At 55.7% G+C, this 13065-nt stretch overlaps 1 protein-coding gene across 9 annotated transcripts in view; it reads left to right on the plus strand.

The window, feature by feature from the left end:
- The window catches only part of Card11 (caspase recruitment domain family, member 11), a 118689-nt gene that overhangs the window by 94662 nt on the left and 10962 nt on the right, over positions 1-13065 (plus strand). For 6 of the 9 annotated variants that reach the window (XM_005397861.2, XM_005397859.2, XM_013521265.1 and 3 more), the window contains 11 exons: positions 40-192; positions 864-989; positions 1914-2111; positions 4029-4205; positions 5228-5279; positions 6530-6612; positions 7678-7778; positions 8451-8503; positions 10142-10343; positions 10868-11069; positions 11292-11418. In XM_005397861.2, coding sequence (XP_005397918.1) covers positions 40-192; positions 864-989; positions 1914-2111; positions 4029-4205; positions 5228-5279; positions 6530-6612; positions 7678-7778; positions 8451-8503; positions 10142-10343; positions 10868-11069; positions 11292-11418 — 1474 coding nt within the window. The remainder of the gene's footprint in view (positions 1-39; positions 193-863; positions 990-1913; positions 2112-4028; positions 4206-5227; positions 5280-6529; positions 6613-7677; positions 7779-8450; positions 8504-10141; positions 10344-10867; positions 11070-11291; positions 11419-13065) is intronic. The other 3 variants (XM_013521270.1, XM_013521271.1, XM_005397860.2) reach the window with 3 other exon arrangements.

Here is a 13065-nt window from a genome sequence, read left to right on the forward strand (position 1 = left end):
GGTCCCAGCACCATCACACCCTCCTTCCTGCCCGCCCAGGCCGGCAAGCGCAGCCTACCAGACTCGAACAAAGCTATCCTGGACATCCTGGAGCATGACCGCAAGGAGGCGCTAGAGGACCGGCAGGAGCTGGTCAACAAGATCTACAACCTGCAGGAGGAGGTCCGCCAGGCTGAGGAGCTGCGGGACAAGGTGGGAGCCCTGGGGGCAGCAATAGCCAGCCAGTACCTTCAGCCTGTCCCCTTTCCCAGTACAGTACACTGAGCCTGCTGACCTCATACCTCTAGCTCTGAACCCTGGTAGCACTTCCCCATGCTTTTCAGCACCCAACCCCCTTGCAGCTCTTAGGAGTTGTATTAGCTTAGCTCACACAGCTTAGCTTTGTCTTTCTCTTCCTGACCAAAGAAGCCACAGAAAGACAGCAAAGAAGCACTTCTTCCCTCCACATTACTGGGCACATAGTAGGTCCACCTATTCTTGTGTGATTGATCAACTCATACCAAGGTCAAAAACACACAAGCAGAGCCTTGTCATACCAAGGACAAAACACACAAGCAGAGCTGCTCTGGAGGACGAAGTCAGGGTGGTGGCCATCTCCATCCCCTTCCATAACCCTAGGACTCTCCAGGGGAATCCCTGAGTTCCAAAGATCCATTTGAAATGAAAGGCCATTGAAATAAGTGACACACCTCAGGGAGACACAGCTGACTGTCTGCCAGTCGAAGGACAGGCCATGTTCTGACCACACCAGCTCAGGAAGAACAAGCAGCTCCAGCCCGCAGGATGCGCCACCAGAAAACAGCTGTTAGCCCCGACCTATTGATTGCTTGATGCACATATCGATTTCTCCGTGTCACTTACAGTATCTGGAGGAGAAGGAGGACCTGGAGCTCAAGTGCTCAACCCTGGGGAAGGACTGTGAAATGTACAAGCACCGCATGACCACTGTCATGCTGCAGCTGGAGGAGGTGGAGCGGGAGCGGGACCAGGTACGTCCACTTGGAGTGCAGGGATATGAGACTGTACCATGGGCTGCCCACCTCAAGCCACTGGGCTCCATCAGCAAGTTTTAACCAGTGTGGTGGCACTGGCTACACAGTGATGCTCAGGAATCCATCTGTCCTAATTCTAGCCCAAAAATAAATTCTATCCTATGAGTCTTTGAGAATCCATAGCCATTTGGAGTTCAGATCCAAGCAGGCCGCTCCTTGAGACCCCAGTGTCCTCATCTATAAAATGGAAATAACCACAGCACCACCCCCTGTAGAGCAGTGTATAGACTCCAAATGATGTAATTGGATGCTCTTCATACAATGCCAGACAGGGAACAAAGGCAAGATCCCCAGTCCAGGGGTGGCACTGAGGAAGAAGGGAATGGGTGAAATGCCCAGAGTCAGGGTCAAGAAGTGAGCCATAGCCCCACACTGTGGCTGGCACTTGGCTTGGAGAGGATTTGTGTCCCTGCACCTACTTTGGTATGGTCAGGTTGAGGTACCAAAGTGGCCTGTGTTAGATTTTCATCACTGTGACCAGATACCTAAAATAGTCAATGTAGAGGAGGAAAGGCTTACTTCGGTTCACGGTTTCAGAGGTTTTAGTCCATGGTTCCAGGGCCACTCCATTGCTTTAGGCCTTTCACTAATCTGAAACATCATGGTAGAAGGGTTCATGGCAACCAGGAAGTAGAGAGAAAGTGGAAGTGCCAGAGAAGAAGCCAGGAACCAGATAGAGTTCCCAAAGTCATGCCTCTATGATCCACTACCTTCCAGTAGGCCTGATTTCCTGTTTCCATCACTCCCAATAATGCCATCAAATTGTGATCATCTCAGTGGATTAACCCACTGATAACATTAGAGCTTTTGGGATTCATACCATACCCAACCATAATACACCTGTATCTGGTGCCCCTGTAGGCCTTCCACTCCCGAGATGAAGCTCAGACCCAGTACTCACAATGCCTGATTGAGAAGGACAAGTACCGGAAGCAGATCCGTGAGCTGGAGGAGAAGAACGATGAGATGAGGATTGAGATGGTGCGGCGGGAAGCCTGCATTGTCAACCTGGAGAGCAAGCTCCGGCGCCTCTCCAGGGACAGTGGCACCCTTGACCAGGTGGGCTGCAGCCAGGTGCCCTCCTGCCACCAGTGATAGCTGGCCAGGGCCTCTACCTCTTGTGAAGGTGCTCTTTATACATTTGAACCCAAAGCACCTTTCATCCCATGCTCAGAATCATCCATGTCCTCTGGCTCTTTGTGTGTCTGTATAGTGTTGAGTAGAAGCCACTCATCTTGGAGTTAAAAGATGCAGGTAAAATTCTGAGAGGGCCACATCCTAGCTGACTATCAGATGACCTCCCCATCAGGACCTTTGGCCCCTCCCCCTTGACCACAGCTGGCCATTGGCCCTTCCTCAGGCCACTCACCAATGGGAACGGTCAGCAGGCTTAAGATCCCATTGGGTTAGGGTTGCTGGTGCCCATGAGTGACACGCTCAAGGGACAGCAGAGTGCCTTTGCTTGTGACTTCAGGCACCCAGAAGTGAACAAATGCTGCCCTTGATCCAGATGGCATCATGATCACTGTCTCCAGGGATCTCCTAGCACCCTCCTGGCAGGGGCTGTGCTGGCTCCATTTAACCCACAGAACAGTCCTGTGGGGAAGGTGTACTTTCCATCCTCGTTTATAAAGGAGGGACCCAGACCCAGGCAACTGAGTTTCTGAGCCCAGGAAGCCTGATCAGAGGCACCCACCCCTCAGAGACTACAGGATTCTACAGAGAAGGCATATACAGGAACGTGGCTTTTCAACACAGCGCTCTACACTCCAAGTTCAAGGGTGCCAGGAGCCAGGGAGGCCTGTACTCCCAGTTCAAGGAAGCACTCCCTGGAGGCCATAGGCCCCTACCTAGAATCCTCCTGCCCTGACTTCACCTGGCCAGGTCTACTCACCTGACCTTACTAAAGTACCACCTTCTCAGGAGACAGTCACTCGGGCCCACAGTGGAAACCAGAGTGACATGCTATCACCCTCCCCCTCAAGAGATTAGCAATGTTTATAATTATGTGTAAGCTCCCCACAGATCCTCCTGTTCTCGATGCCCACCCCAGTGCCAGGCATGGGGGACAGTGCCGGTGAGTATCTGCGGAGTACATGCATGCAGCCTAATGGCACCTGATTGGGCAAGGAGAGGCAGGACCAGCAGCCCAGTTCCCCAGGAGCATGAGCAGAGGCCTCAAGGGGAGGAGGACGGAGCAGGAAGGGTCAGGGTGCACCACGTGTGCTGAGGGTCTTTGCAGCTTTTCCGGGACCTTGAAGGATTTAATGCAGGGAAGTACAGGAGAACACTTTGGCATTCACGCCAAGGTTGCTTAACGCCCTGTGACTCAGCCTCCTATTTTGTGTACAGTGACTCTTAACAATTTGTACTTAGAATTAAATGAGGTAATGGCTAGAAAACACTCAGGATATACCTGGCACTGTTTTTTATTACTATTGTGCTTTTTTTTCTCCAGGACCATTTATTGAATCCTGGGACTTCACTCTGAGCTATATCCCCAGCCCTTGTTTATTTCATATTTGAGACAGGCTCTTGCTAAATTACTTAGGCTGGGCTCAAACTTGTGATTCTCCTGCCTCAGCCTCCCAGATTTGCTGGGGATACAGGCATGCGCCATCACACTCAGCTTCCACAATATTTTCTCTACTTGCTACTCAGGCATGGGGTGGACATTGGGACTTTAATCAAGGCATGCCAAGTGGAAGGGGCCAAGATGGCCAGCTGCTTTGCTACTACACAGGAAGGTGAGGTCCTGGCCCACACCCTGGTGGGAGAAAGGTAGGGACAGGGGAGTGAGGGAAGGAGAGATCACTGAGCTAGAGTGGTAGGCCCTGGCATCTGAGGGAAGAACAGAAGAAAGCTGAGTGCCAAGCTCAGGTGCCCAAGAGAATGATGTACCATCAGCCAAGTGCCCGGTTAACTGTCGGCTGCTCGTCACTCTTGTCTTCAGCACTGGTGTCTCTCTGTCCCCAGAGTCTGCCCAGGAACCTGCCAGCCACCATCATCTCCCAGAGCTTTGGGGATGCCGGCCCCAGGACCAATGGCCAGGAAGCTGACGACTCGTCCACCTCTGAGGAGTCACCAGAGGACAGCAAGTACTTCCCACCCTACCACCCACCGCGGCGCAGGATGAACCTGAAGGGCATCCAGGTGTGGGTTCAGGGCCCGGTGGCAGGGCCTCCCCGGCAGTCCTGAGGTGGGAGACCCCCTGGGCCATGCCAGGTGCTGCCCAGGTCTGAGGCACCTAGATGTGACTTGACCTGTTTTAGCCTGAGAAACAGAAATCACGCCAACTCATGGCTTGAACCTGTTTATCTGTTCTTAGTGACTCCCTTTCTCCTACAAGTATAATAGAAATTTTTAAAAGACAAGCCAGGTACAGGCTCACACCTCTAATCCCAGTGCTTTAGGAAGCTGAGGCAGGAGGATTTCAATTGCTAGTTTGAAAGCCCAGCCTGCACAGTTTAGCAAGACCCTGTCTCCAAACAAACAAACAAGCAAACAAATGAAAAGGGCTGGGGATTAGCTCAGTGTGGAGGCCTTCACCAGTATAAGGGAAAGTGTAGAAGCATTATTTCCAAAGTTATCTGCGTGTTCCCCAAGTAAGTTTAGAGTGTTTGTCACATGCCAGGCCCCATTTGGAAGCTGTGGTCGTAGCAGCAATCCTGTCCTCTTGCTCAGTGTCCAGTTCAGTCCCCAGCATATGGTGACCCTCAGTGAGTGATGAATGAGTGGATGAAAGAGTGGGATGAATGAATGAACAGAGGAATGAATGGGACGGCTCTTCAGGCCTGATTCTCTACCTCTCCCACCCGGGCCCCAGTTGCAGCCTCACAGGGTTCAGTATCCTGGGGGCCCAGGACAGCAACACTCCTTTCCTGAACTCCCGTGTGTCATGCACCAGCTTGGCTCAGCTCCCTGTCTGCCTCCGGGTGGCTGGGTCTCTCCAGAAGGGAAGATGCCTTACCAGCAGCTGCCTAACCCAGGTCCAGGAAGACCTCACATCCTGTCCCACCGTCAGGAAGACCTTTAGCATGCAACCCAGGTGGCCAGTGGACGAGAGGCGGGATAGTCTTGTCCCGCTGTGTTTGGCTTTTTCTTGGCTCCAGTAACATGTGTCTGGGTCTTGATTTGTGTCCTCTGTCTTGTTTCTCCCCCTCCCTCTCTTTCAGCTGCAGAGAGCCAAATCCCCCATCAGCCTCAAGCGAGCATCTGATTTTCAAGGTCAGTGAGATGCCCGGATCCCTCATCTGTCACTCTGCCTCTCTCAGTCCATCTGTTCCTCCCAATGCAGTGATCAGCCCTGTGGGGTCAGCTGGGCTAGGCCTAGGGCTCTCGGGTGGTAGGGGGCCCATCAGATGCCAGTGACCATCATCATCTGATGGGCCCTAGTCGCTGAGGCACCTCTCTGCGGTTCCTCCCTTCCCACTAAGCCTGTTCCTGGCCCAAGAGCAAAGATCTGTGACAGCTTCCCTGGTGTCTGAGGCTGCCTCTCCGTCTGCAGCCCCTGTTCTCCATGACACGCTGCCTTGGAATTCTCCTTCGTCCTCACAAGTCAGAGTGATGCTCAGCCAGGGGGGATTTGCAAAAGGAATGGAGCCCCTACTACCTGGGTGCTGGAAGGTTCTGCAAGATGACCCCGAGCTACAGTGAGGAGGGCACAGTGCCAGGGCCACCTGCAGGAGAGGCAGAGGAAGGCTGGGACAGTTAAACTGGCCTGGACAGAGAGAGTAGGCAGCCCAAGAAGACAGTAGACAGCCCAAGAAGACTCCTGGGGGGTGTACCTGAAACTTGGGGTGTGGAAAGCTCCCTGCCATCCCGGAGAATGGAGCCCTGGGACTGAGGCCCGGTGAGGCCCCTGGATGGCTCCAGGTATGAAGAGAGTGAGGAGCCCAGACCTGGGCTTTGGGGAGGTCTCCCTGTGCCTGGAGGGCGGAAAGTGCAGATGTCAGATGAGGCCAGGGCGTGGGTACTCCACCCAGGCAGTGCCTGGTGGGGCACAGAGGTGGAAGACAAGGAGGGAAGCTGCACTCAGGAGATGACAAATTGGCCCCCGCTGCTGGACTTCATGTTCCCACTGGGCATCATTCTGCTGAAAGTGCCAGCTGGAGACCCTGCATGGAGACCACCAAAAAGTCCTCAGAGACAAGCGACATTCAGCCTTGTCTGGGGCTGCCCTGAGCCCAACCCTGGCCAGGGCAAGGATACATCGTGGAAGAAGCACGGTGCCTCTTAGCAGCCACAGCAGGCAGGGAAATAACCAGAGATGGTTTAGGGGTCTCTTCTTCCTCAGACACCAGAGCAGGGCAGGCCCCCCACAAGGAAGAGGCCTCGTCCCCACCTGTGTCAGCAAGAGGCCTGGGTCACTGACCAGGGGCTTGGATTTTCATTTTCCTCCCTTTTCCCTCTCCTGTCTCATTTCTACCTCCAACCCTCCCTGTTCCTCCCCTTTTCTCTGCCCCGGATGGGGACAGTCAAGGGCCACGGAGACGACAGCACAGATGCCAGCCCCAGCTCTGCCCGCTCTCTGCCCATCACCAGCTCCTTCTCCAAGATGGTAAGCTGCAGACTCTGTGCTACCTGCTCCCTGCGCACCATCGGAGCGTTGGCCCCAGGGCCCCAGCTGTGACCTGCAGGCCCTGACCCCCCTCCTTCCCCTCCACAAGCCCAGGCCCTCTCGCTCCGTCCCTCTCCACACCAGGGCCACAGCCTAGGCCTTCCTGGCGTTTATCTAAAGATATCTCAGAGGCCTCAGGATGTATTTACACCTTCTTGCCGCCTCCTTTCCCAATTTAACACTTGGTGGGAGGAGACGGGCCTCAGAGGCCCTGTGGCGAATCGCACAGGCAGCCAAGAATTCTGCCGCAACTTCTCAGCCTTCACAGCTCCAGCAGTCGGGAGGGGTGTGGGCCAGGCAGGGGGCTACCCACAGCTGCAGATGAAGCGGTGCCACAGCAAGGGCTCAGGCCCCTCCCCTGACCCAGCGGGCCCCAGTCCTCAGCTCCAGCCCACCTGGGCAGAGCCAGGCAAAATCCAAGCCCCCAGACCTGGTGTCATCCGCCCCAGTCAGGCAGCAGAAGGCACAGGATTAAAAATTCTAACCCCGAGGGAAGCTCCAGGAAGCTTGTCAGCTCAGCTTCCCAAATCAGGCCCTGGGGGAGGCAGAGGTTCTATAATGAATGAGTCCTGTCTGATGACAGTTCTGGGTCCCAGATCCAAGGCTCCCATCTGAGGCAGCCCTTGCCAGGAGCCCCAGGCCTGGCTCCCCAGGTCACCCCTCCTCCAGCCCACCCCCATACTTCATTGCATCCAGAGCAGGTGCTGCCAGGAGCACGGAGCTCAGCCAGTGCAGGTCACTAGCCCACTGCCCATGTCCTCCCTGTGAGCAGATGTGTGAGCAGATGTGCTCCATGCTCAGTGGGGCCCCCGGGCTGAGCACAAGCCTCCTCTGACCAAGGTCACCACTGCCGAGGACCAGCTTGCTGTGCCCACACTGGCCGAGTTAGGGGCGGGAATGAATCCGAATTAAATTTAGTTCCCCATATATAATATTTATGCCCTCAGAGGCATTGGCGTATAAATGTCCGTGTCCCGGATCGCATCCATGTGTGCTTGTTCACAGCAGCCCCACCGGAGCAGGAGCAGCATCATGTCAATCACCGCAGAGCCCCCAGGGAATGACTCCATCGTCAGGCGCTGCAAAGAAGATGCACCGCCCCGCAGGTAAGCAGCCCGGCCCCCTGCACATCCTGCCTCCTGTCACGGTTCAGCCGTCCTTGCAGTGACCTTGAAGGCAGGAGAGGCACAAGTGCCCACTATACAGATGAGGTAACCGAGGCTCAGAGCAAGAGAGTGGCCTTCCCAGGATCACCCACCAGCTACCAAATGACAAAACTTATATCCCTTGGCCCTGGGCTGTCCTGTTCTTGGACCCTGTGGCACCAGAGCTGGGCTTTTGCTACTAGAGCAAGAGACCCACAGATGCCCTTCCCCCTCCTAAAGCCACCCAAGCTCAGCAAGGAGAACCACAGGAGGGGTGCATCTGGCAAGTGCATCTGTCTGTCAGGCTGCTGTTTTCAAAGTCAGCTGGTGGTGACTGTTTCTGGAAGGGCTGGGGGAGAGACTGGGTTCACGTCCCTGTCCTGGAGACCCAGCTGAGCCCCACCAAGTCTTCCCAGGGCCCACCCCCGCTCCAGCCAGCTTGGGGAGGTGCTGAGGCTTTGTGAAGGCCACCAGCACCTGGAGATCGTGTCTGTTCCCCACCACCCACTCTGCCCCACACTGCTGCTTAGACCAAAGCTTCCTGGAAAGCTGGAAACTTCTGGAAGCTTCCCCTCCCTTCCCCCTGCACACACAACACTCATGAGCACTCTCTCCCCTGCTTATATCCTGCAGTGCAGTTGAAGAAGACAATGACAGCTGCGGGTTTGACGCCTTAGACCTGGATGGTAGGTACCTGCCAGATCTGAGAGGGGTGATGGGTGCCTTGGTGATAGCAGGGCCACTCAGCAAAGAGCTTACATGTACATGGTGGGGCCATGGGGCATATGCAGGGAGCATTCCAAGCAGGGCTGGAGTGTGAGGTCAGGTGAGCCCCCCAGGACCCCAAGGCCTGTGCAGCCACTGAGCAAGACCAGAACAGGATCTGAGCTTTAAAAAGCGCAGTTCTCACGTGTGGGAGCTGAGGACTGTGGGGCGCTTGGTCTGTAAGCCTGGCCCAGTGTAATCTGATCTCTACAGTTCCCTCCAGAAATGCCACTACTACCTCTCTGGATATGAAGAAATGGGGTCTCAGGGGCAGGAAAGGGCAGAGAGAGAGGGTGGACTGGATCCAGACATTCCCATAAGCAGTGAGCATGTTAAACCACTGGCCAACCTGCCCAAGACAGGTAGTAAACAAAGGGGCCAGAACTGAGGCGGCAGCAGACCTCGGGGTGATCTCCCTCCGATACAATTGGAAGTGGCGGAGGCAGACACAGGGACTGAGGCTGTGGAACAGTACTATAATGGCCCCATGGCAGCACTGTGGAGATCCTGGAGATGTGGGTATTCCCTTGGCCTCAAACAGGCCATGCAGAAACCAGAAGTGAGGACCTGTGTTCTCCAGAGCCGGAGCGTGCATGCATGGCCCTGGCCACCCTCCCCTCCCATCCAGGAAGTCTGGTTCAGCCCAGCACACCTCACAGGCCTGCGCTAGGTGCCTGGGACCCAGACTCCCATCCCCAAGGCCTTGCCTGTGTAGATACTGTGGTGTCACAGTTGTGAACCAGTGGGCCAGCCGATGCAGACTCCCAAACCCGAGCGGCATCCGGATGAGCCCAAAGCACAAGGGACAGCAGGAATCCTGGAGATGGTTCTGCCCCTTTGGAGGGTAGCAGCGTCCCCAGGCCCCTGCACAGCTGGCAGCTGGAGCCTGGCTCAGAATCCTGCGGGTGTGCCCTGCCGGCCCCTCCGTTTCAGGCCTCTCCAGCCCTGCCTCCACCCCTGGCTCCCCAGGCTGCCAGCAGATCAAATGAAAGATTAGTGGTCCTCCTTAATTGGGGACCATCAGAAGCTATCAAGAGTTAAAGAGAGGTTAGCACCTAATCGAGGCTGGGTAATGAGAAGAATTGAAAGAGTTTTGGAAAGGGAAACTGGGAAGAGGATCCTGGGCAGCCATCCAACGTATTTTGCAGTGTCGGGAAAAATTCCCTTTGCAAAGAGCCTTTGTTATCAGGCCTGGGCAGGATTCACACGTCCCTCCACCCAAAGGCCAGCACTGTGTGGAGGGGGCATCTCTCCGTGTCTGGCGAGGTGGGGACAGGAAGGGGCCCCAGGCTTAGGGTCTCTGCCAGGACAACAGTGGGTGGTTGTGAGGCCCTAGGGGGGCAGTGTCCCAGTTCAAAGACAGAGCTAGCAGCTGCTAATGAGGAGCTCCCTCTGCAAAACCTGAAGAGGATTTTTAAAACCCAGAATATGGAGAAGTTCCTAATCAGAGGACTCCTGCAGGCAGGCACATGTCCTTATTGGTGGGGTACAGGGGCTTCACCAGCTGTCCCCAGGGCTATGGGGAGGGGCCAGCACTGCAGAGCTCAAAGCCATCCAAGGGGGTCCCCGGGAAGCCCTCGGTGCCCCCTGGCTTCTCCTAGGTCCTGATGGGCCACACTCCTCTGCAGATGACAGTCACGACCGCTACTCCTTCGGCCCTCCCTCCATCCACTCCTCCTCCTCCTCCCACCAGTCGGAGAGCCTGGACGCCTATGACCTGGAGCAGGTCAACCTCATGTTTCGGAAGTTCTCTCTAGAAAGGTACAGGAGGGTTCAGCCTGTCATCCCCTTGCCTGCCCCCCATAGAAGGGGCCGTCTGCATCATCCTGTATCCTCTGAGAGTCAGTCCTAGAAACATAGCATCCCCCTGACTGCCCCTGGAAGAAACTGAGGCTGCAGAGACAGGACTTTCCCAGGGCCACCAGCATGGCAGAGGTCAAGAAGCAGGACTCATGCCAGACAGGCCCAGTGGGCAGTGGTTGTACAGCAGCCCCTGGTGTAGCAAGGATAGGGCAGAGCAGTGGCTGGCTCAGGTCCTGGGGGGGCATCTTCTGTGGGCCAGGAGGGCAGCTCAGCTCCAGGTCTATTTCCTGCAGCATGGGAGGTAGGCTGTCCCCTGACATGGCTGGTCAGGTGGCTGTGATAGACTCACTCGGGACCAGGAGGTCCCAGTGCCTGATGAGTTTGGGCAGCTGCATCCCTGGAGTCCCAGCTCTCAGCATGTCCAAGCACCTGAACCCCATCCACCCTCTGCTGCCTGACCACTACTTTGTTCCTCCATCCAGGCCCTTCCGGCCCTCGGTCACCTCTGTGGGGCAGGTGCGGGGCCCGGGGCCATCGGTGCAGCATGCAACGCTCAGCGGAGATGGCCTGGTCACCCAGCTCACGCTCCTAGGAGGCAATGCCCGTGGGAGCTTTGTCCATGCAGTCAAGCAGGGCTCGCTGGCTGAGAAGGCGGGACTCCATCAGGGCCACCAACTGCTGCTGGTGAGGGCCAGGTGCCAGGGTGCTGCGTGCTCTGTTTGCCCCTGCTGGTGGAGGGGAACCCCAGGCCTTGAACCACACCAGGAAGAGGGACTGGAGGGAGGGCGGCTGGGCATCAGTACCTCGGGGCCCTTCTCCTCCCTTCAATGGGGAAAAGGGTGCTCCTGTTTCCTGGATGGAGCAGCTCCCAATGGGGAGAATCCATATGTGTCTTTTACTGTCCAGCTGGAAGGCTGCATCCGAGGAGAGAGGCAGAGTGTCCCCTTGGACACATGCACGAAGGAAGAGGCCCGCTGGACCATCCAGAGGTGTAGTGGCCCCGTCACCTTGCACTACAAGGTTAACCATGAAGGTGAGCCAGGGAGGACCCCTTTACACTGGAGATGGCCCGGACCCGGGGCCGGGGACCTCACCACCCAGTGCCCCCACTTCCTCTTCCGTTCAGCGGAAGAATGAGCTCTTCTGGCACCGTCAGGGACCAAGAAAGCAGGTCTGGGGAGCAGGCAGATGACCAGGAGCAGCTTGTCTGTCCATGCCCAGCTGCCCAGGATGCCTTGGGATGCCTGCCGGGCACGGTGGATGCAGCAGCCCGGCCTGGCCCACCCTTCACCCTGCTGGGATGAAGCATGCATGCTCTCAGACTTCCTGGCCTGCTGTAGGTAGCAGCTGGATCCAGCAGTGCCACTGAGCCGCATCTCAGCCTTGTCCGGCCTTGTCCCCCGTGGCCCCCAGCCCAAGACCGGCAGGGCCTCACCCTGCCTTCCCCTGGAGCCCTCGGAGGTTTTACCCTTGGCTCCTCTTTCCCGGCAGTGCACGCAGAGCTTTGTTTTCCGTTTCCCGAAGCCTGAGTCCTCATTCTCACCTCTGGATTTTCCTGCGTGATTATCTCTGCAGCTGGGTCTTATTTTTAACCGCAGGGCTCATGAATGTTTCAGCAGAGCACAAATAGCTTCTCTAGCCGCTCACACCCTTCCCAGCAGTGCCCTGCGGTGCAGATGATAATGATGCCGTCCCCAAACACAGAGTCGAGTCACCCCCACACGTGGGCCAGGCGCCTCCCACTCCTACAGCCTACCTTTTTAGCCCTGCCCTAGGGCCAGGGATATAGCTCAGTGGTACAGTGCCTGCCTGGCAAGCGCAAGGTCCTGAGTTTCATTCCCAGTACCAAAAAAAAAAAAAAAAAAACTTTTAGCCCTGCCCCAGAATCTCTGGCTGGTGCGCTGAGCACTGGCCAACAGGGCCACAGAAGGTGGTGTGCACAGCACCCCTCAGAGCTGTGCAACACAGGGGCCCTGCAGCCTGGGATTCCAGGGAGAGTTAGCTCCTCTACGTGCAAAGAGCTCAAAGAGTGGGTGGTGTGCGTCTGACAGGAGGGTGGCAGGGATTCTGCCCTGTGCTGAGCATAGCCAGGAGGCCCCAGGCACAACCCCATGGGACACTGACTCCCTGGGCTGAAATGTCCCTGCACATTTCCGTGTTGTGCACATTTGAGGAGCTACTTGGGACCTGGCAGAACTGTTTTAGCTTCCACTGGGCTGTGCAGCCCTCTGCATGTGGGATGGATTTAGGGATTTATATCATGAGGGTTCACTTAGAGCTTGCCATATTTATTATAGTCATAGTCTGGACCCTACTTCCTTCCAAAGTATTTGCAAGAATCTACTCGAAAGGAAAGTGACATTTAAGTAAGGTTAAAACAACGTGTGTAAGGTCTTACGAATTTAGAAAGCCACTTGGCAGTATCTACCAAATCTAAATATATAGATAATCCATGACCTTGCAATTCTACTTCTGTGTATAAATCCAAGAGAAATGTGTACATATGTCGACAGAAGTAATGTAGAAGAATAACTCAGGAGTTACTCATAGTAGCCCTATACTGCAAACAGTGCAGATGTATACACAAGAGAATGGATAAGTGCACACAAGTGGAGCACTATACAGCTACGTAAAAGAACACAGTACTGCCACATGGCAGCCTCGTAGATGTATCTCACAG

The sequence above is a fragment of the Chinchilla lanigera genome, unplaced genomic scaffold (genome assembly GCF_000276665.1).
Source record: "Chinchilla lanigera isolate Chin_1 unplaced genomic scaffold, ChiLan1.0 scaffold00059, whole genome shotgun sequence".
Classification (NCBI taxonomy): domain Eukaryota; kingdom Metazoa; phylum Chordata; class Mammalia; order Rodentia; family Chinchillidae; genus Chinchilla; species Chinchilla lanigera.